Source organism: Ailuropoda melanoleuca, chromosome 13 (genome assembly GCF_002007445.2).
Source record: "Ailuropoda melanoleuca isolate Jingjing chromosome 13, ASM200744v2, whole genome shotgun sequence".
Lineage (NCBI taxonomy): Eukaryota > Metazoa > Chordata > Mammalia > Carnivora > Ursidae > Ailuropoda > Ailuropoda melanoleuca.
Window position 1 is genome coordinate 83,046,804 of NC_048230.1, and position 24,136 is coordinate 83,070,939.

Consider the following 24,136-nt stretch of genomic DNA (forward strand, 5'->3'; position numbering starts at 1 on the left):
CAGTAGTAAATCGTAGGTGAAACATGGCTACGTTCTCCTAGAGAATTAGGTCATCTTGAACAGGCCTGTTGTACTGCGCCCCGGTATGAACTAGGAGACCTGCAGACATCCTCCCGCTTTATTTCCGAGCTTTGGATCATTTGTCCTTCACAGGCGATGTGCCTGATCTGTCTCACCCCCCGCAGAGCACCCGGCACAAAGTAGGTGCCCAGGAAGTGTTTGTTGAGTGAATCCACGAAAGGAACAAACACCCCATTTATAGAGAAAGGTTAACCAGGCTAAGCCGAGGGACCGCGATCGCCTGGTCTGCCAGCTTTCCACGTAGGGATCAAACAGTTTCCCTGGGAGAACAGACCAGCAGTCCAAATAAGAACAATCTGTAGGGGCAGGTGGGAAAGGGAGCCAGTCCCGGGGGCGCACAGCTTTCTCTGCACCTCGGGCTGCAGTTGGGCTGTGATAGCTCTATAATTGTTTTATAGTGTCAGTAGGGGTTCCCTAATAAATGGGCATTTGGTAGTTTCTGGCAGCCCACAGAGCTGTACAGGTGCGTCATGAAAGTGAGAGGGGAGAACTGTTAAATCTCAGGTCCGAATCTTTGAAAAACTGGCAATAGGGCTATTAACAAAGCTGCACACGTAATTGACGGAAGCAGTAGGTGGGGGGCTGTTTCCAACAGATTTCACCCAGCTTGGCTGTTAGCAGGTGGAGAAGGTGAAGGTGTTCTAGAAATTGAAGATAGTAGTGACATGTTAGATGTTAAGAACCATGTTTAGATGTTTTTTGTTTCATCTACCCACCTTCAATCTGATGTTTTCAAGCATTTGGGGTAACATTTTTTTTTGCGTTGTTGGAAAATATTGTTCTCTGGGACTAGTGTCTCTTGAGGACTCCATTCCTAGGATGTCAGAACTGGATAGATGGAGGGGTTTTTTTTGCAGTTCCCACCCCACCTCACCATGCCCATTTTACGGAAGAAATGACTGAGGCCCTGAATTATTTAGCTTTTGCTGTATAACAAGCCACTCTGAATTCATTAGCTTAAAACTACAAACATTGATTCTTTTTCATGAGTCTGTGGGTCAGCTCAGTGGCTTTTCTAGTCTGGGTTGACTCAGCTAAGTCTGGTTGGTCTAGGATGGTCTCCAGCAGATTAACCCAGGCCTCTTCACACAGTGGTCTTGGGCTTACAAAGAGCAACAAAAATAGACAAGCCCCACTACACAAGGACTTTTCATTGGCCAAAGTAAATCACGTGGCCAAGCACGACAACAGTGTGGGAAGCAGCTACCCAAGGCATGGATATTAAGAGAGCATTTGCAGACATTTTTGCAAATCACAGGCACAAAGGTACAGTAACCTGCCTAAGCTTACAAAACTAGAGAAGGGCAATGCTAGGACATAGAACCAGGCCTTGTACCTCCTGGCCAGGGCCCTTCCACAACACCACGAACCCTTTTCCAGGATTTCGAGGTAAAGGTCCAATTTCCTTTAAAACCTCTTTTAGATGTACTTGGAGCGGATTTATGGCACGGTTCAGTGAAGGGTCTTGACTTTGGGTGTTGAAAGAAATCCATCTTCTTGGTTAAATAATAATCTGGGCAAGGGTCCCCAGGGTCACTCCCCCCCAGGCCAGCCTCTGAACTCTGCCATCCAATGCTCTTTGGTTCTGCCTCTCAACAGCAGAACACCAGCCTTGACCTGGGCCTTGGAAGCTCCCCATTCCATGTGTCTCTTTGTCCTATTTGACACCCTCCTGCTCTGGTCAAGGGACAGCTTAGATATTTGGGCCACGTAGGCACGTTAATAATTTGGTACCTCTTCAAATACTTTGGTACCTGGAAGATGGGTCCTGGACAGTTTCCACTCTGTTTTCTTTGCTACAAATGGAGAAAGGACGACTTGAAAAACCCTCAGTAATCCAGATTCATGAAATATGTGATCAAAATTTGACATGGAGGGGAGGCTAAGCCCCAGGAGGCTGAAGGGCCCCCTGGTGGCCACCCGTGGCCTGTTCTCTACAGCCCTGAGAAGGTTAGCTCTGCCCTCAAATTCGGACACCCCTCTCAGCAGACAAAACCTCCCCTTAGCTTACTCTTGAGGAGGGTTTGTCTCACACCAAAAGGGACTCATCAAAGTGTGCCTTCTAGGCAGGTCCACCATTCCCTCTGAGAAAGGTTCTGGAAAATACAATTTCTCCATCCCCTTACATTTACGGAGATGTTTTATATGATGGGTGAATGTTTCTTTTGGCCAAATTGGCTTCTGACCCTTGAGCTCTACTTCTTACATGTTTTCTTAGACTTGGAAGAATAATTTGTGTTTCACTTCTTTTTCTTTCTTTTTTTAAGATTTTATTTATTTATTTGACAGAGAGGGACAGCCAGCGAGAGAGGGAACACAAGCAGGGGGAGTGGGAGAGGAAGAAGCAGGCTTCCAGCAGAGGAGCCTGATGTGGGGCTCGATCCCAGAACGCCGGGATCACGCCCTGAGCCGAAGGCAGACGCTTAACCACTGAGCCACCCAGGCGCCCCTGTGTTTCACTTCTATTCATTCTTTAGCCTCACAGGACATAAAGGAAATGGGTCCTGGATAGTTCCTACTCTGTTTTCTTGGCCAGCAGTGGAGAAAGCACAACTTGAACACACACATTTCCAAGATCAAAGCTGTTTATACAAGTATCAGAGACAACCCAGTGAGGCGTTGACTTCCATTTTGTCAGCCAGCCCCGAGAGCCTTCCATTAAGGAAGCAGCACAGGGGTGGGTGGCCCACCGTAGTGGCCCCTTCCCCGTGGAACCAGCTCCCGGCTCAAATGCAACTCGTTGACCATTCTTCATGTCTTCTAAAGCCTCGCCTGGGATCATCAGCAGGGTCATTCCCAAGCCCTAAAATAAACATTCTTGCGATACATTCTGCCACTGTAATGTAAGATTCCTCAGCCGTTAGTCAGGCTTTCAACCGAAGGCTCCATTCCCAACCGAGATGCCCCACTCCTGCATTCTTGAACATGACGTGCCCGTGTCACTGGCTCCCAGGGTCATCATCAGGCTTCTACAGCAAAGACCGAAGCATATTTCTGGCCACTTCCCCTCTGCCAGGAAGTTGCCTTTTCATGCTTGCTGTTAGATAAAGCCACTGATATTGCCTCTGCTCCTGCTGCCTGAAGGGGAGCGATTCCCATCACAGCCGAACAGAGAGAGAGCAGAAGGTGGCCAGCCTTGTCGTCTGTGTCTTCTCCGACGCTTCGCAGAACAAGCCTCCACCACCCCCCTGCTGCCACTGCTATCATGGTCTCGACCCTGCCTGCCCGAGCCCTAAGAGCAAGTGCACCCCCCCGAGAAAACTGACTTTACTGCCTGAAACTCATTTTGTTTATTCTGGTTTTCCCTTCCTAGAAGCGCTTGCTCCCCAATCATGTGTAAAGATAATCAGGGTGCCCTTTTATTCTTTTATCTCCCCAAAAGGGGAAATTTTGCTCTTCCCTTTGAAATACCACCAGTGACATTCTTGAACTTATTTTTAGATGCGTGGAAGTGTTCCAGACAAAAATCGATTCCTTGCACAGATAAAGCTCGGAGTGTGTTTATCGTGGGTAGAAGAAAAACGGAGTGTTTTAATGTGAAAGGAGCATGGCCATATGCCTGGGTGCAGTATGGCTTCCTTTAATCTGGAAAAAGGAAACAAGCATTGTCGATAATAATATGCAGATGTCCAGCCCCAAATGAGGACATATTGCTAATTAGCTATATTGTTAGTATGTTTTAAGGAGAGAGGCTGCAGTGACATTAATTATAATCTCTGTTGTTTGTTGTTCAAAGTCTATGAGACCAAAAGCATTGCTAATAATATCTTCTTTAATATCTTCAATAGACGATGCCTAGATTGTTTTTTTCTTTAGAATCCCACATAAAAGCCACATTAGGGGTAATGAGGCCTGTAGCCTGAGCCTAATTAAAATGAAATCTAACTAGGCCCGTAGCCATCATTATCATCAACTAGTACTTATTGGGTGCCCCCTGAGCTTGTGGAATTGGAGGGTGTGGGCTTTGAGATTGTAGATATGCCTGTGCTTTGCCCTCCAGAAATTTGCCATCCCGTCTGCCTCCAAGAAGTCTGCCTAGTTGTGTTAATCTGGGAATAGTTACCACAGCCTTTTAAAGGGAAAAAAAAAGCACTAAAACTCTCCTAGCCAGCCATCAATTTGTGCCTCTCCTGGAGGTTCTGGAAATGGTCAGATAAGCTTCTCNTTCCCCCCCCCCCCCCCCCCACATACCAGCCTTTGGTAGATGTTGGCAGAATAGGGCAGGTGCCTATTTGCAGACTGGGACAATGATGCTTAGCGTGCTTAGCACACTTTTCCCAAAGGTGGACCCATCACCCATTTCCATACCTTGATTGCCTCCCCTTGAGCTGATTACCTCGTTCACCCTATGCCCCTCCAAAAAACCCTCTTCTTCTCCCTTGGCCTGTGCCAAATGGCCAGCTGGGAACTCTGAACATCGTGACCATTTTGACCTCGATGTGGCTGTGGCAACCCTCGTTGGTCACGAGGATGGCCCGAATGAGCAGCTCCCGCCATGCAGTGGCTGGAGGCAGTGGCTGGGCCAGTGATGTCCTGGGAAGAAAGGACGCAAATGATAAAGCATCTGGGCTTATCATCTTAGAAACTGTCCCCAGTCTACACATGAGAGACATTTTTCTTCTCCGTTCATCTTGGTAGAGCTTTCCCAGAGGCATTCAGGACCAGCTGCTGAGAGCTGGGAGGAGGGAAGAGATCCCAGCACCACATAGCTTCAGAAGCCTCCAAATGACCCAGAAAATGCCGCCAAGGAAGTGGTGGCCTTTTTGTTGTGGTAAAATCACAACACTATGACTGAAAGCTTTCAGACCAAAGGCTAATGGGTTGAGATCTCTGTGCTGGGCCTGACGTTCATATTCTTTAATTCCATGATGTCTTACTAAGACCAAAGAGAGGTCCCACTCCATTCCAGCTTGGATGCCCTTTGGGTCTCTATGCCAGGCCTGCCAAGTCCTGGGGAGTCTGCACCCATATGCTTGGCAGGATTGCAGTGTCCACTGGCCCACCTCCCCCTCTGCTCTGTTCTCTGCACCTGCTTCACTCGCTTCTCTTTTGCTTGCCTCTATGTCTCGACTCAAACATTATTTCTTCAGGCAAACCTTTCTCTATCTTTAACACCAATGTTCCAAGTAAGGAATTTTAGAATTCCTACCTCAAATGGTGACAATAGTTTTTCATACTTTCTCTTTTGTGAATATCATCATAAGTTCATGGATTTGCATGGATTCTATGTGCAGTGGTCAACTATAAACTTGTTTTGACACCCACATTGTCTAATCTTAGTGCAGCGAGGACCTTTCAGGCTGGTTCCTGCATTCTTTTGAGAGGACACCATTAACCGCTAAAAGCTTCCTCAATTTCTGGCACATCCAAGTATCCCAAACTCACCTATACTTCCCAGCCTAAGCTCTGGAATCAGCCAGCTATTTGTCCAAGGAGCTCTGGTTTCCTATAGTGAGGGCGAACTCCTTGAAATTTAATGAGAAGTTAAAGGAAATATTACATTACACAGTGAGTAATGCATTTGAGAAATGTAATATATAGATGCTGACACAGTGAGAAGACTCTGTAAAGGTACAGCGAAGGGCATAGATGGCAGAGCTGTTATCTGTAGCCTGGTTGCCACTGTAAAGTTCACTGTGATGACTCACTAATGTCGGTACCTCTCTCTGCTGCCATTGTGTTCATTGCACAGAACAGAGCCCCCCGCTTTGAGTCCCTTAACTGAACAGGGCTTGTCCCTTTCCACTGGTAGTCACAGCTCTAATGTTAGAATCACAACAGGGAACGTTGCTACTGGTGCTGCAGCATTGTCAATGTTAACATTAATGCTCGGGGTTATGGTGAAAGAGGTTCAGAGGTCACCAGTCCAGGACTCCTATGATGGCTCTACCATGCCATCTGGGACCCAGGCTCCCCTAGCTTTCCTTTCAGCCATCTTTAGAGACTAGCCTTCAGCCTCATGCCTGCCATCAGACTCGTTTCACTTGAAGCACTTGTATGTGCATTCCAGGTAGGAGAAAGTCGAAGAGAGAGAAAAGCAAAAGGTAAACTGCCTCCCACTCAGCAGTCTCATTGGGCACCTTCCATGTACTCTCACTGGGTGGAGCTGCATCACATGGTCGCTCCTAGCTGCAGTGGATCCTGGGAAATGTAGTTTTAGCCAGGTACATTGCCACCTGAAAGGAATACTGAGTAAAAATAAATAAATCGAATAGGGGAATAGAATTGGAGAGGCAATTGCAATATCTGCCACAATACTGCCATCTAAGGGTCCCATTTTATTATTTTATCATTGTTGTGAACATTTTATTATTACTTTTTTTTTCATTTTAGATAAGAATAGTGGTAAAATCACGGAGGGACAGGACAGACTTTATGCACGAAGAGGGGGAGCGTCGAGCAGAAGCTATATGATTTGGCCACCATAGATCGCCTGCCTCAGCTGTTGAGCAGTGCGTGTGTATAAACCACATAACAGCGTTAGCACCTCTGTTCCTCTTTTTATTGGTAATCCCAGCCCCGGAGAGAAGATCAGCTCAAAGACATGTTGTGGGTAGAGATGATTTCTCAAACTGACCCGACCTCCTCATGTCATGTGAATGGAGGCAAAATGAATCCTGCAGCACCTCAGAAAGTACGGTGACGCTTCCTTTCTTCAGCGCCTGGACTTTCTCAAGATAATGCCTTCAAAAGGTGTTTCCTTTCCAAATAAAACACAAATTATTTGAAATCTTCATTTTGCGGTCCACCCTTCCTGAGAATCTTCACTCTGCTAGCATAACTTAAGTAGGACACTCAGCGGGTGAGCCCATTGATGCAGATTGAGTGATGGCCATCAATCAAGACCGGGGCGGGGGGGGATCTGCAAGGAAGATGTTCAGTGTGTTCCAAAGAAAAGATGAAGAAAAAGCTTTCTCCTGCATCGTTGGCGGGTCCTGTCTGCTGCCTCCCACCCCAGATGTAAATTGAGATTTTCAAAATAATGGCTACTCCCGAATCTTGTTACTGATTGAATAAAGTGGAGTTTCATTTTATATGAAGCATTGTAAGACATCCTTCTCCTATCCTAAGGCTTCCAGTTTCTGGAATTTGGGGCCATGCCATTGCAGGGAGCCAAGGTTTCCAGTTAAATATGTTTTGATAAAGATGCAAGAGGAATTCGGATATTCAGAGGTTGTGATTAGTGTTTCTTTATTATTTCCCATCTTCCAAATGCTTTATGAACACTAAGCTTGTTTGGGGCATGGGTGGGGGGGTTGGGAAAAGATGGAGAAATGCCACAATTGTGTGCAGAACTCAAGCCAAAACACACTTTAGCCCCAGTCTGTTCCCAGCAGAGGAGCTTGTGGCCGGAGCTGACCAGCCGGTTGCCCTAACTCTACACTTTCTTTCTCTCTCTTTTTCATGTGTAGACACAACCCAAGTGAGTTGTCTTGACCATCCTGCTGGGACAGCATGGGACTCTCCTTATTATCTGCTGTTTTACATGGAGGATTGTGGAGCCACAAAGAGTTTAATGAGTTTTCTTGGTTCATGGCTAAGCCAGGATCACTCTGTGGTGGTGTATCTCCTACCAAGATATTCCAGAGTCAGACCAAGAAACCAATCAGATTCAATTCTTGGTTTTTCAGCCATCTAAACAAAACGCCAAACAGCATTTCCTCTTTTCTCCTCAAACGTGCCTTTTAAGAGTAGACGTGTACTTCATCACAGGGTAAAGAAAGGACAGCTCCAATTTTAACCCAGTTAAGCAGTGTGTCCCAGTGACTACAATGAAGTTAGGGCTGGATTTTCAGGCAATCCCTGAAGCAAATGGCAAGCAAGCCTTGGTCCCCTTCTGAGAGTTATCCTTACAAATCCTCTGCAAGAAATTCTCCGTGAGAATCCAACTGTGCTCACTAACACTGTAGGAGAAGTTTTAGGGTTGGGGATCCAGGAAGCAGAACAAGAGAACAATTGCCTTCAGTCATCTCCCCTTGGACTTTGATAAAGAGAACCCTTATGTTGAGGGAAGACTTATCATGTTCCTCTCTCTCTCCTTCCCCAGCTCTCCTCTCCTCCCCACCCCCTCTCTCCATGTGCTGGGCTCAGTCTCAGCATAATACATTTGGCCCTCATTGCATTGAGCAGTGCCTGGGAATGCCGGGCAACTCCCTTTCCAAGGATGTGCCAGGAGACAAAAACCGTGGCAGAGAGGTGGCTGGAAAGGTGAACAAAGACACTGCCTTTGGCCACATTTCTTGAACAAAAAGGGAGGGCAAGCAAAAACACGATGAGGAGCAGCCAGCTTCTCCCTGCTGTGTAGCTCTCTAGAACTGCGTGTTTTAAAGAGGAGAGAGCAGATGGGCTATCTCTGTCTTGCATTTGCAGGAAAGGGTTCCCCAGCCTATTGCCGGAATCGCTGCCTGGGGAAGGGTCGGTGTGCAGCCTGGTGGTCCCTTGCCCTCTTGGCATGTTCACCAAGGTGGTCTCTGCACCAGCACCTTTATTCCTCAGCTCCATTTCTGTTTAAAGGATATAGGAAAGATCCATGCCCTCCGATTAGCTCTCTAAGAAGATATTTATCTGGTACATGTGTTTCATCCTCTGGCTGTTCTTGACCTCTGGAACTCAGAGTCGGGAGTGTTTTGATACCAGATGTAACCCTTTGGCTGGGGCAAAGGCACCGCAGTGGGGGCAGGGAGTGCATGTGGAGACAGTGTGCTAGAATATACACTCCAAAACCCCAAAACATGCCCAAGAATAACAAGAGAATTACCACTGACCCAAACGCTGGTGAAATTCTATCTCTACATCTCCCTTCACCACTAAACATGAGAATGCCATCCCTGAAGGGATGGAGGAAACCCCAGTGAGAGGTCCAGGGAGAACAAGAGGAGGAGAAAGGCTGCTTTGGGAAAGAAGTCCAGCAACTTCTACACTCTTCAATCACTACAAAAATTTTCCCCAAATGACAACTAAATAGAGACATTTTTTATTAGCTGGGAAAAACAACAGAGTTGTGCTTTTCTTTTCAGAATAAAGGAATTAAATTTCAGAATGGCTTCTTGTCACTCTTTCTTTGGCTATCCCCATCTCTTCCTCCTCATCACATACTGTCTTCCCTCCTTCACTCCATACCAGCCTCACTGGTTTTCTTTCTGTCCCACAAAGGGGTCAAGTTCATCCCCAGCTCAGCACTGTCTTACTTGCTGTTTCCTCTGTGAGAATGTTCCTCCTCCAGATTGTAGCAGGTGTTCGGGTCTTGCCTTCCCAAAGAAGTTTTCCCCAGAGACCTGTCTAATGTTGTCCCTGGCCACTCTCCATCATGTTCTTCTTTCTTCTTACCAGTCACCACTTTCTGATCTGATTTTATTTGTCATATTTATTATTTCGCTCTCTCAGTTAGTTGTACACAGTAAGAGAATAGGGTCCAGATCTTGTTCATGGCTCTGCCTTCTGTGCCTAGAATGTGGTTGATGCTTGTTGACTGGATGGATGGATGGTGGATGGATGGATGGTTGGATGGTGGATGGAGAGATGGATAGTTGGAGAGATGGATGGATGAATGGATGGAGAGATGGATGGATGGATGGATAGAGAGATGATGGATGGATGGATGGATGGATGGATGGATGGATATAGTCAAGATTTGGCTCAAGTTTTTTATCCAGTTTGGTCAGATCTTTTGTTCCATGGCCTGCACCAAAGAAATAAGTTCTGGACATGGGAGCTGTAACTAATGCCAGAGTGATTAATTAATTGAAGCTATGAAAAGGAAACCATCGTTTGATTCCAGTTCTGAATGAACACCTATTCTCCTTCAAAATAACACTTTTGTGTTGATGTACTTCAATGTTTAATAAATATCTTATTTATTTATTATACCTATATATTATTATACCTATATACATAACACCTTAGCCCTCAGAAAATTCCCAAGTAGCAAGCTGGGGAAACTTTCCTGATGATTTGGCTTTTTGAAGATGGAGTAACTAAACCAAGGGGAGTGAAGCTGAATTGGGAATACCATCCTGGTTTAATTCCAGCCACTAGAACTGTCTTTGCTCTTGAGTTTAATGGACTGTGAAGGGTGGTATTTTCAAACCACGTGCTTCCTATTTATTTGTTCGTTTGCTTGTTTGTTTGTTTTAGAATAACCTCCACATGGAAAGTGACTCTACAGCAGAAACGAGCTTTCCTTTCTCCAAAGAAGCAGCAGGGGAACATCTGGACCACCAGGCTGCACACCAACCCTTCCCCAGACAGCGATTCCGGCAAGAGCCTGGGCACCCTTCCCTGCAAAGAGACGGCCCCAGATCCTTTCTGCTTGATCTACCAAACTTTCCAGATCTTTCCAAAGCTGACATCAATGGGCAGAATCCAAATATCCAGGTAATGCTTGAGAGTTGACAGGTGGAAGAAAATGAAACACTCTATCTCTTTGTGTCCTGATCTGATTCCAAAGCAACTACTGCCTTCTCTCACTTTTTTTCTAACCCCTTATGAATCTGGTTTATGATCATATTATCTCTGTAAGAGCAGTGTTGTATTACATCTCTGTGACACCCTTGATTGGGACATGCACCATTATTTCATGCACCACTAAAGAAAGAAAACACTGATAATTAAAGTATGACACACCAATGATTACAATACATCCTGCTTTCAGAGATGTAAAAATGTAAAAACAAAATGAATTTATATGCCCTGAAATTGATAAAATATGGTAGCTGTAGGGGCACCTGGGTGGCACAGCGGTTCAGCGTCTGCCTTCGGCTCAGGGCGTGATCCCAGCGTTATGGGATCGAGCCCCACATCAGGCTCTTCTGCTATGAGCCTGCTTCTTCCTCTCCCACTCCCCCTGCTTGTGTTCCCTCTCTCGCTGACTGTCTCTATCTCTGTCAAATAAATAAATAAAATCTTTAATAAAAAAATATATGGTAGCTGTAGAAAAGGGCCAACTTAACATGGAAGTACACTCAGCAAAGCATGGTATGATTTCAAAGGTACTCAGGAAGTCACACTCTCAAATGCCTCTTAGCTTGCCCTGGATATGAGCAACTCCTTCAGGAGGTGACAACACTTCAGTTGCTCTAAAATGTAAATGACTGATTCAAAAAGTTGGATGAGAGGAAGGGAGTGAGAACAAAAGTAGCTAGGGGAGACGTGAATCTGTACCGCTAAGATGGGCTAGGATGAAGCTGAGGGAAATGGGAGGTTAGGGAAAAGGGTACCTGGGATTAAAAATAACAGCCCTCATCTACGCTGAAATAGACATGCTTTACAAAGCAAACATTGATCTGATTTGACTCTCCCAGCACCCTCATGAAGGAGATAAACACACGTCATTCTTCCATTATCAGCAAAGCCACAGGGACTCAGGAAGTTCCTATTTGGTTTGCCCAAGGTTACATGCTAGTAAACGGTGGTTGGAGCTCAAATCTAGGCTCCTGGGCTCCTGAGAATACTCACCCTACCAATCCAATTAATTTAACTGTCCCTCTCTCAAGACTAACATTCTCGGCATGACACCATTTTAGGTCAGATTTCCTTGGTCAGAGTTGTTCTGCTCCTCACACCAGTGTCATAGTGGCTAACGGATGTCACTGAGAATACACCCCCATTAGAATGTTGACCAGCCCCTACTGTGTATAAAATGCTGTGTTAGGGTTATGGGAATGTAGGAAATGTATGACCTTCCCCATCCAGGAAATGACGTAGGTATGAAGGTACCGGCTACTGCCCAAGACAGTGCCAAAGGGAACATGGAGACAGGAGGAAAAAACGTTATGTTCCACTGTGAACAGGTCTGAACAGATGGGAAGAAGTAGGGTAGGATAGGGTTGAGGGTCTAGAAATGAAAAATGTTTCAGAGGTCACTCTTTGATGACCCATGCACAGAAATCACTGCATGCACCTGTTCACATCTCCAGTGAGTCTTGTATTGTTCTAATTGATTAATTGGAAAAACAGGCCTTTTGCTCCTCTATTCTCTCTCCAGGAAGTGGTTACATGGCTCTCTGCTAAAGAACAAAGGATCCACTTGGGGGAGGGGCAGATTGGCAAAAAAAAAAAAAAGGTGCAGACATTTCCTTGATGTTACTTGACAATGCTCCCCATTGGGCCTTTACCTATAGGAAGTAATTTTTTCCCCTTGTTTATAGATTTTATGGTTTCAGGATCAGACCACCTTCACTCCAAGGGAGCTTAGGCCATGCCCAAAACAATTTTAGGCTTGCTGTGGCTCACATTTTTCTCCCACAAGTGGGAAATGTCACTGTGGGGTTTAATGCTGAAGATTGAGCTATTCATGTAATAAATTTAATAATTTCTTATCTAAAGTTACAAGAAAATGCCTGGATGCAGGGAGACTGAAGGTTCAGGGAGAGTGTCCTCTCACTGGAAAGTTACTAAGTACCTAAGAACCGAATCTGGAGCAGAATTTCTCAAGATCCCCTGTCTCTCTCCTAGATGAATCCGTAAGTCTAGGAGTCCCCAGACCTCACTTGGGCCTTTTTAAAACATGAACCTAAATGTCAGGGGAGAACAGTGGTTGAGATCCTCAGACCTGGGAAATCCAGATTCCTTTTCCAAAAAGGACAGGGCGACTGTGAAGTGCTACGCCCTTGACAGCTCACACGATGGAATGATCGATGCATGAGGTCCGTAAGCACCCAGGGTTACAGTTCATTTTGAACCATCCTTATCTGTGTTGTTTAGCTGGATGGGAAGTAAAGAATGCTCAGGAACGGCTCCATCTGGCTTCCTAAGGGCGAGGGGCTGTTGGAGTTGGTGATGTGGAGAGAACTAGAATGAGCCAAACGGGCAGAGAAAAAATGGAGGTGAGTTGTGAGAAGGCCACACACGAGAGTCTGGCAAAGACTCTTGGACTTTTTTAAAAGGCAGCCTCCCTCTGTACTGTCACGAAGGTATGACTGCAGAGATGGGACAGATGGAAATGATTTCCCTTGTCCCCTCTAAGACCCCAAGGCCCATGTTTACGTAGACTTACAAAAGGGGCAAAGTAACAATCAGGTGCTTTGTTTTCACTGTCTTACCACCACCCCACCCCACCCCCAGCCCGGGAACAAAAAGGTCACCTTCAGGTGCTACTTCGGAAAGGGAGGCTTTGGAGCACAGGGCGGGAAGAGGACAGAGCGACTCAAGGACGTCCTCATTCCTTTCCGGAGTTGGCCTTTGGACCACAAAGATCGCCATAGCTCCCAAAATCATGGGTTTCCCCACCGCTGCGAATATCAGGGTTATGGGCAGAATGGATTCAAAATTTCATGGCGCACCAACCCAGAGACTGTGAGAGTGCAGAGCCCACGAGGACTAAGGTACTACCACCTTTCTGTCCACTGCCTGGACGGGCCACCCCACTTCTGCTCTGTACATCCCCACAGCCGTTAGCCTTCCGCAGGCAGGAGAGAGGGGTGAGCAGCCTATGTTTTACCGATCTGATGACCTGTTGGCCCTAAAGAAAAGAAAATTGAGCTGTGTTTCTGGCCTTCTCTTTCTGGAAGATCACAAAGGTCACTCAGAAAGATGTTCAAAGAAAGAATGAAGCAGCTGCTATCCTGGAGAGCCGCAGCCTAGGCCTGTGTGGAACTGTGTGTGTGAGTACACATACACAAGCACACACGCTCACACACACACGCACGCACACACACACACACACAGCCCTGGCCACTGCAGCCCCATGCACCGCTGCACTTGAGTAAACCAGTTCCCTGGTGGTCCTTTAAAAGATGAGGTGCTTTCTAAAAGGGGGTGATGGGTTGTGTTGGCAGCCCTTACCCCTTCCTCACAGCTCTGCTCTTTTGTTGAAATGCACTGGTTTGACACGGGGCGGTTCAGCCAAGCAGACAGCCCCAGCGATCACCCAGGGCCGTCAAAGCATTTTCTCTTCCTGGGGAGCAGAGCGAAGACAGGTGAAGGGCACGTCAGTGGGTCAGCTTCCGCTGCCAGGGCCCCTGGCCTCGTCGCCCCCCTCCCCTGGCAACCTGCCCCTCACCCCCACCTAGCTGTCCTTCACTGAAGCCAGGGAGCTGAACAGGAATTTGATACCCTCTCTCTGAACAACACCCCCATCCCCTCCAGTGTCTGAAAGAGTTTCCCACGCTCTAAGACTAGGGTCTGCTGTCCCTCCTGCCAAATAACCCACACCTTTCCAGAGGGACGTTGCTGAGCCTGCACAAGGGGTCACATCCCTCCTGGACCTCTTAACTCTGGGGAAGGGAAACCCTTTAACAAGCCCAGCTTTTTGGAGCTTTTTTAAACCCCCCTCCCCACCAAGCCAGGTGGGACCGGCTTAGGGCTATGGAAGTGAGTGAGAAAAAGACAACAAGGCACAAATTAGAAAGCAATCGCCTCAAACTCCTGAACCCAATCTCCATATTAATTTGAAACAATAGTAGAAGTTGGATTTTGTTTAAAAATAAATAAATCAATCACTCAGGAAAGAAAGGAAATTCTCCCAGGACAAGTTAGACTTGAACGTTAGTATTGTTGGCTGGGTTTTTGGTCTGCAACTGATGATCAGATAGCAAAGACAAAAGTCTCTGAAATAAACTCATTATTAGGCTTACTGCATCAATTCATTTCCACGGTAGCTAGTCACAACCAATTATTTCTCTTTTCTGGATCAAGCCGAGATTAGTATTCATTTCAACCCATATACTTATTTTTTTTTTTTTTTTTTCCATTGAGGGAGACTTAAAATAGTCATCTACAGGTCTTCATTACCCTTAAACAGACTTATCTACATGCCATCGGCCCCTTGAGAACCACAAGATACAATCAGATGGGTTGGCCAGGGCCACAAATATATGTGCATCTACTCTTGATTCCCCTCCTCCTTTTTCTCTAAAATACTTCTGGAATGGCAACTCTGGCCAACAGGGAGCCAGGAAATCTCTGTGCCCAAAGCATGGCCCCACACACCTGGGGACAAGCCTGTATTGTGGAGATTCTCATGGTGGCATTTTGTCAAGAATATGAATGACAGAGTCCACTGAGCTGCACTTGGGATCAGGTGCTGCCACTGAGTCGGCTAGGCTTGGCCACGATAGCTGCCTGCAGGTTACTCGACCTCTCTGCCTCAGTTTCCTTGTCTGTAAAATGGGGATGATAATACTACCCACGAGTACCTCTGTAGTACAATACTGCACAGAAGAAGGGGCTGTTGTGAGAGTGAAGTGAGAGCATCCATGTAAGCACCTCGCAAGAGGGACGACAGGTGAATGGTAAGCTTCCCCACACGGTCAGTGCAGGTTGGTGATGACCATGGATTGAGATGACAGAGGAAACATGTATAAAATAATCGGGAATCACAAGAACTAGTGTTGAGACCAGCTCTACACCTTCCTTGCTCTTCGCCTCAGGAACGTGAATGCTTCACGCCAGTTTCTGTGCCTGAAATTCAAAACTACCTTGTGGAGAGCAAGCAATAATGTCGGGGCCCGCACGCTGCAAGTCTCAAAGCATTAACCGCCATTAGCTGGGCTACCACAGCTGTTCTTAGAGCATCCATGAGTCTGAGAGGAGGGGTTTCTATATCTCTGTAGTCCATTTGGTGTTCTTTCTGCAGCAATTGTCAAGGAAGGAGGGGTAGCGTAATCTTAGGCCTTTCACTGGAGATTGTTTTCTTGTCCCTGGATGCTCTGTGCTCCTGAGGAAATCACTTCACCTTGGGGCTCCTTCCTGTCTAGGAAATACTGACCCATGCCTACCTAGTCACCATAGCTTTCAAGGCTTAGAGGACCGAGCTAAAAGATTCTAGAAGATTCTCCTGAGCTGAGAAGGTCAAGGCTTCTGTATTCTCAGGGTCATTAGGTGATTAACCAGTAGACTTTTCAGATCAAGTGTAAAGAGTTTGTTTCTAATAAATGTCTTAACTATCAAGAGGAGGAAAGAAGCTAGTAACACTTTGTAGGATCTTATCCTCATTTCCCAATTTTAGACTGAATTCCCCAAACAGGCACCTATTTTGGACTCTCTCTCTCTCTTTTTTTAAATGAAGTTGACAAGATCCTGCCAGAAGTTGGACTTGGGTCTTTTGAAAGAGTTCTCTTGCTTGTACTGTCTTGATTCATGGTATGGAAAAGTCCAGAAGAAATAAATATACTAAGACATCTCAATTATGTGTATTAACGAAGAGAAAGGATGCTAAGGACTAGCATCTTTATCGGCTTGGAAATCTGTTGTATTCACTCCCACACCTTCAGCTCATCACCTCGATTATTGTTTAAGGCACCTTTATCAACACATTCTTTGATGCTAAAGAACATGTAAATAGAATGAGAGCAACAGGAACTATAAAACTAATCCCCGCCATCCGAGAAGCTACTGATCATGCTCATTACGTTTCTTTAATTGGATGCCTATAAAATTTCAGGATTAGATTTCTTCTTTTGATATCAGTATGAGATTTCCACATTATTAACCATAGGGAAGGGTGGCTTCTAAGGTTTGTGTGTTTTTTTGTTTTGGGGGGTTTTGTTTTGTTTTTGTCTTTAATTCAACTGGGGCAGTGGCCAGAAATTAAAGAGGAAAAAGAAACCTCTAAGCTGTTGAGATTTAGTCATCGATATAGTTTTTGGAGTAAATTCCTATTTTGCTACTTATTGCCTGGCCAGGCAACAACTCTATTTTGTTTGGATCTGCACAACGGTTTGGAAAAAGAAATAGTATTGACGGTAATAGCTTAAAACATGAAATTGTTTTTATTCCTGGCTTGGAGAAATTGCAGGGCACGTTTTGCTTAGGCAATCCCTTTGACTCCAGTCTGAATACAAATGGAATACCAAAACTGTTGGGCACGTTCCCCCTTATCTTCTACCCAGAGACTGATTTCATTACCATAATTGCAGGCTTGCCTGGCTCTTGGCAGCTTCTCCCCTCCAAGACCCTTAATAGCCTTACGGATGATTGTTGCAGCTCGGTTGTTCTGTCTGTAGGCAGAGGCGGACAGGACTGCCGAGGAGAAAGGTTATGTCTCCAAAGGCTCAGCCTTGCCCCGTCACTGCCCGGCTTGGTTCTGTCCCCGGCCAACTGCGCACTCCTAGGACACTTGTCCTTTCAGAGTTGCGTGTGGGTCCCAGTCACTTTCCAGCGACCAGCCATTCCAACAAAACAGCAGTGATATAAGACATTTGATTTCCTTTTTTTCTTTTTGAAGGATTACTAAAAGTTCCATAATTACTTATAAATATGCAAGGGATGCTTACAAGACTGGAGAACTGTGGTGGTGCGGAATAAAGCCAGTGATGCCCTTCTAGGCATCCCACTCCAGAAAAAAAGATCCCCTTGGCTGGCTGCAGCCCGAGAACACTCCGGCCATACTCTTGACCTCGTATCTGGACCACACAAGGCCACAGGCCAGGCACGGCATCGGCCCAGCAACTTCCTTGGAAGGTCAAAGCAAGGAGAATTCAAATCTCCCCATTCCTAGCACATAGGGAGGGGGCTGTCTGTCTCAGGGATGGGCACAAACTGGCACAATTTGGCCGAGCACCCAGCAGCTCTCTCAGACACCGGGTTAGGGCAGAACTGGAAACGCATCTGTCCAGTCCATCGTGCGCTGATTACTCAGAGCACATGTTTCTGATTCATTTGTTCACAGCTCATCCAGGGGGTGTTGCAAGGGCTATGTGATGGCCAAAGGAGCCCAGTGTGTCTTTTATTATGTTTTTCAAAGAAGTTTCTCTACGTTGATTGTATCTCAGAGCCAAGAAACTGCATTCTTCCAGCCCCGTGACTTCAAAACTAGGCTCTGTAAATCCGAGAGCAAGTTCTAACCTTGGCTCCGGGATTCTCTGCTCTGACCCTAAGGGTCGGTTGAGAAGTCTGTACACAGGGTCTGGAGAGGGACTGAGTGAAGTCACAGCTGTGGATCTTGAGGGCCTTGTGCTCACACCTCTACACAAGCTATGGCAGCCACCCCCCACCAGCCCCTGTGGCCTTCGTGCCCCCCTGCTTGCATGAGGGGGTGGTATTTCTGTGACTTTTTGAGAGGCAGTGTGGCAAAGGTGTTAGGAGCATGGGCTCTGGGGCTACACTATCCACATCTACCACTTGCCAGCTGTGTGACCTCAAGCAAGTTGTTAACTTCTCTATGAAAAGCTAACCTGTTGCTGTCTAGCAACCAAAACTTAACAGCTTGAAGCCATGACCATTGGATTGCTCACGGTCCTGTGGGCTAGGAATTTGAACAGGGCTCAGCCAGCAGAGTTTGTCTCTGGTCCACATGGTATTGGATGTGGTAACCCAACTGGACTGAAGCATCCAAGATGGCCTCCCTCACATGACTGGCGCCCTGGGGCTGGCCATTGGCTGAGGTACCTCAGTTCTCCACCAGGTGGCCTCTCCCTTCACGTGGTCTCTGTGTGCAGGGCTTCCTTATCTAGTGGTAGGCACATTCCAAGAGAATGAGAATGGAAGCTGCAAGACCTCATAAGGCTTGTCACAGTGTCACTCCTACCATATTCTACTGGACAAAGTAAGTCACAAGACCAGGCCAGAATGAAAGGGAGATGAAATTGCTTCTTAATGGGAGGTGTAGCACACACCTTCGAGGATGGGATGAATTGCTGGGGCCATCTTTGCAGATAGTCATTGTAGGGACCCATCAGTAGTACCAACCTTATACAGTTGTTATGAGGATTCAATAAATTAATATATATAAGGCATTTAAAACAGTGCCTGCTACAGACTTAGAACTCAATAAGTGTTCGGTTTTATTATAATTACTCTTGTGTCACCTCAGGAACACATGTTTACTCCTTGAATTAAAGACCTCCCAGCAACGTAGTCATCAGCAAATCAGGAACCCCAGTGATAACCTGTATCCTCCCAGCCTGAGGCCCATGTACGTCAGTCCTATCTGGATATGGGGCCCACTGGGCCGTCTCTGGGTGTTTTCCATCCTATATCACCATGTGGTCTCAGTATTCCTCTATGAGGGACACATCCATCATTTCCCTCTGCTTTCTTAGACTTTCTTCCGAGGCTACCTAGTTTGCAGGCTGTAGACCCCTCATTGACTCTGGCCTGTTCTGAATTCTTCAGGTCACCATAGAGGTGGTGGACGGTCCTGACTCTGAAGCAGATAAAGATCAGCATCCAGAGAATAAGCCCAGCTGGTCAGCCCCATCCCCCGACTGGAGGGCCTGGTGGCAGAGGTCCTTGTCCTTGACGAGGGCCAACAGCGGGGACCAAGACTATAAGTACGACAGTACCTCAGATGACAGCAACTTCCTCAACCCCCCCAGGGGGTGGGACCGTCCAGCCCCAGGCCACCGGACTTTTGAAACCAAAGAGCAGCCAGAATATGGTGAGTTTACCACCCAGCGATATAAAATTTGTGGGGAGAATAAATGAGGATGATGAGACCTAATGGACATGGAGCCAAGCAAAACCCAGTTTACAGTATGTGGTTTTGGGTCTTCTGTGAGACATACCTCATAAAGTCTTTTTTCCACAGAAGCCCCAAGGAGGCACCAGCAGCCACATTTTTCTGGAAAGACTGTAATTTTTAAATCATACCAATTATCCTATGAGATGATATTTTTTTTTAGTTAGGGGTCTTTGAGGTTCTGCCCCCCCAAATTTTAGTTTTGTTTCTAAAAATGAAGAAATCACCAAATTAACTTCCTTATACATTTTACTGTAAAAATTCATACTGAAAATCAGTTTAGTCAAAAGAGATGTGTCCAGCTGCTTCTTCTGAGCAGGCAGCCATGTTTGACATTGGCAGTGAAGCAGCCCTTGGGAACCCACAGGAACGTGTGCTTCATGGGTTGTCAAAGGAAGGCTTCCCCAATAATAAATTTCAAGATGCCAAGTTGGGACTTCTAGTTTCCCCTGTTTTTAGAGTAGGAAAGGGGAGGTAACAGGCATCTTACAAATTCAGTGATTTAAATAATAAAATCCTTCTTCACTTGAGTTGGGGTGGGAGACTGAGTTGGGGTGGGAGACAGAGTTGGGGAAACTCAGCTCCACTCAGTCATTCAGGAATCCAGGCTCCTTCTCTCCTAGAGCTCCGCCAGCTGCCAGGGCCTGAGTTACGCACGGGATGCTCTGCATCTGGCTGGCAGCCAAGGAGACAGACAGGTGGAGCCTGGAAAAGGCACACAAGCTCTTAACCACCTCAGGCTGGAGACGATACACGTTGCATCTGCTCAGACTCTATTGGTGACACCTGGTCATGTGGCCCCACCTGGATGCAAAGGAAGCCGGGAAACACATCCTGGGTGTGTGAGAAGAGGGAAGAGACCTGGCAAGGCTTCATGGGGAATCAGGCAGCCTACCTTGTGTTACAAGAATATCTGAGGTCATCCACGTGCCTTCATCATGACGGTGTTCTTCGGGGCTTCACCACCAGCAGCCTCAGGAACGAATGCTATATGATGGGAATGACTTGTCCCACACCACTCTACTCTCACTCTTACCTCCATTTCTCAGTAGAAAGACCAGCTGCATATTGGAGAGTCCTTTCTGCTGCTAATAGATGATACCAGGCAACTTCCAAAACAGGAAGACCTTTTTTTTTTTCCAAGATTTTTTTTTATTTTATTTATTTATTTGATAGAGCTAGAGACAGCCAGTGAGAGAGGGAACACAAGCAGGGGGAATGAAGCAGGCTCATAGTGGAGGAGCCTGATGTGGGGCTCGATCCCATAATGCCGGGATCACACCCTGAGCTGAAGGCAGACGCTTAACTGCTGTGCCACCCAGGCGCCCCAGGAAGACTTTTTTTTAAGAGCATGCCTGTGGCTGGCACTGGGCTGGGCTCTGGGAATCCAAAAGTTAGAAAGACACAGGCCTTCCCTAAAGAGGATCTCACCTTTCTGTGGACAAGGGAGAGAAGTTGAGTGATGGAGGAAAACAGTGCCATGGTAGAGATACACATCAGATGCTAGGGGAGCAGAGAACTCCCACACTCCTCCCAGCCAGGAGGCTTGTAAAACCTCCCCTTTCCCAGAAGAAGTCCAGTTTATCTGCTTTCCAAAAGAAAGGACTAGGGATGATCGCCAACATTTTTGTAGCACTTCCCATGCAGTAGTCCCTCTTCATGGCATCTCACATACCCTAGCTTATTTAATCAGCTCTCTGAGGCAGGTACCCCATTTTACAGATGGGAAAACTGAAGCCTAGAGAAGTGAAGCAACTTGAACTTAAGGGTCAAGTCCTAGCTTTCATCTCAGGCAATCTGAGCCCAGAGTCTGTTCTCTTAACCACTTTGTTATTCTGCCTCTCTGGGGAACAACAACAACAACAACAAAATAGCACATTCTTGAGGACAGTAGAGTGGTTCTAGAAATGCATGCTTAACTTGGAAGACAGAAATGGGAGGGAAAGCAAGAGAAACCCAGAGGATCCCTGGTGCCAGTCTGACATGTCACAGGTTTCTGGCTTAACCTGTTTGCCCAGCACACAGGGGACATTGTTTTGAAGAATGGCACTCAGACCCTCCCCATCAGAATCCCTTGATTGCATAATTAAAGTTATCAGTCCTGGCCTCAGCCCCTTCCTTCTATACCAATGGTCCTCAAGGCATGAACTCCAAATCAACTGCATCAGCATGGCCTGAGACTGTGACAGGAATGCAAACTTTCAGGCCCCAATCTCAGGCCTATTGAATCAGACACTCTGGGAGGCATCACCAAAATCTGGGACTCTGGTGCACTGAGCGCCACTATTCCAGAGCAACGGTCCTCAACCTTGGTTGCCCCTTATACTCACCTGAGCAAGTTTTTGAAGTCCCAGTGCCCAGACTTCTCTTCAGACGAGTTAAATTGGGATCTCGGGGGGCACAGCCCAAGCGTCAGGTTTTAAGAGCTTGTGAGTGACTCCAGCGTACAGCCCAGCTTGAGAGACGCCGCTGTCCTTCTACTGAACTAGAATGTGCAGGAGTGAGACCTGGAGTTGGTCTTTCTTTGCTTTTTTGTTTCTTTCTTTTTGCAACCGAAGTCACCTGGTGATTTTCGAGCTCATCCAAGTTTGAAGACCGTGACTAGAAACAACTTTTGCCTCTAAAGCCCTTATAGAATGCACTCTGCTGAATCGTAAACACGAAGAGCATCACCCGTTTCAATCTTGAGGGTAGAATTTACTTCTCCTAGGACAGTAACTGTGGCTGCCTGAGTCACCTTCACCCGCGCTTTCTAGCCCTAGAATACCTGTGACGTGTCTTGGGTCTGGATCCGACAGCAGCCCTGGGCCATGGAGAAACTCCCATCTTTTACGGCTTGGGAGTACCTCTTAGGAACTTCCTCATCATTGGAGTAGGTATCAGGATGGCTCCTTTATAAGGAAAATCTTGCCCCTTAAATACCCCTACAGGAATGCTTCTCAGGAACGCAAATAACCTGGGGGCCTTTTCAAATGCAGCTTCTAATGCCGTGGATGAGGCTGGCACTGCTGGTCCTCGGACCGCACTTTGAGAAGCAAGACTCCATGTGGCAGATGCTCAGTAGTGTGCAAACTGAATGAATGATCACTGCTTCTCTGACGGGCTCACGAGGAGCATGTGATTTCCAGAACTCTGTGCAGCATCAGAAGAGCTGAATGCTTTTTTTTTTCAATCAACAAGCAACTATTAAGCAGTTTCTAAGTATTTGTCCCTGTGTTGGGTGCTGGGAAGGATACAGGGAGAGAACAAGTGGCTGGGGAGGGTGAGTTCCCTGCGGTAGCAAACCACGCGACCCGCCGAGCGGAGGTGTGCACGGCCTTGTCGGAAGTGCGCTAAAATGGCCCAAGAACTGGTCTTTGTGGAGGATGTCGATCTCAGACTTTTAAAAGGTAGGATCTTTAGTAAGAATTTAAACATTTGTGGCCAATGAGTACTTCGAAAAAACCTAGGTGAAAAAAAAAAAAGAATAGAATGGCATCCTTAGAATACATTATGAAACAGCTAGACCTGCTGGGTGGAAGTTAGCTAGACCTCCTGGGTGACTGTGGAAACGTGATGTGGCCGCCAGCTGGCTGCACTTGGGGCTGTATTTGAGATGCTACATTTGAAATGCCTTCTGTAGAGATACTTAAGGTGTCATCAAGGTACAAAGAAAGAGTCCAAAGAAGTATTTTTCTGTCAAATAGTAGTACCCCATTCCCAGAATTGCTCTGAATAACCCGTACAATGAAATCAGATAGGCATTGCTTACTGTAACCTGGGTTTGGGACTCTGTTCTTTACAATTCTCTGACTGATCATGGGCCCATTTTAATAGAGTTCACAGTGATCTTTGTCAAGGCTTTTTCTTTGTAATATTGAGTTATAGCCACATAAGTGGGTGTCTTAAAAAAGAGAGGCCGACATGGGCCGGAATTCAGGCTGCAGGAGTACCAGGATATAGAACGGCATACGACAGGAGCAGAGAGACCTCACATCTCATCCCAGCTCTCCCAGGTTTGGGCTGTGTGACCTTAGGCAAGACCCTTAACCTCTCTGAGCCTCAGTTCCCTAATCCATAAAAGGAGGATGTTTCCACCTACCCGCAGGATTATTATAGGAGTTTAATCAGTATGTTTAGACAGAGAAGTTGGTTAAAGCAGGCCCTCAATAATTGGAGCCACTCTCATCTACGATTAGTGGTGGAGGCTTGCCCGTGACCAAGTCAAGACCCAAATCACTCCAGTTGCCCAGACACTGTAACTGACCCACAGAACTCTAGTGCCCTGAAACTGCTTAATCACTTCTTAAAAATTTCCAATGACATGCTTGAAACCCAGCTCTCAGCCCAGGACACTGCGGATTGTTTTCTTTCCTCACTGAGCTCTTTGATGTCACAGGGACTGGTTTTTACTGTCGTTGTTGTCATCTTAGCAATTACTGCTGTTCACATTCATTTTCTGCTCTGAGCGATGTTCCCTGGCAGGTGAGCAAATGAGAACAGGCTTGTTTTATTAAAGCAGAATGGAATACTGTCCTCAAAGCCTTCTGTCCTTCGCACATGTCAAACAAATAGAGATTCCCCAAGAGGAGGGTCTTTCCTGGGACATTCATCTGAGATGGTCTGCTCTGGAGCCTTCAGGGTGGTGAGCTGACATACACACTTTGTCCTAGGAGG

The 24,136-nt window shown here is 46.5% G+C and overlaps 1 protein-coding gene across 2 annotated transcripts in view; it reads left to right on the plus strand.

Annotated features, from left to right (window-relative positions):
* ISM1 (isthmin 1) overlaps positions 1 to 24,136 on the plus strand; it is a 75,625-nt gene that overhangs the window by 38,313 nt on the left and 13,176 nt on the right. For both annotated transcript variants that reach the window (XM_034640634.1, XM_011224001.3), the window contains exons 2-3: positions 10,216 to 10,455; positions 19,135 to 19,399. In XM_034640634.1, the coding sequence (XP_034496525.1) occupies positions 10,228 to 10,455; positions 19,135 to 19,399 (493 nt within the window). In that variant the 5' untranslated portion in view covers positions 10,216 to 10,227. The remainder of the gene's footprint in view (positions 1 to 10,215; positions 10,456 to 19,134; positions 19,400 to 24,136) is intronic.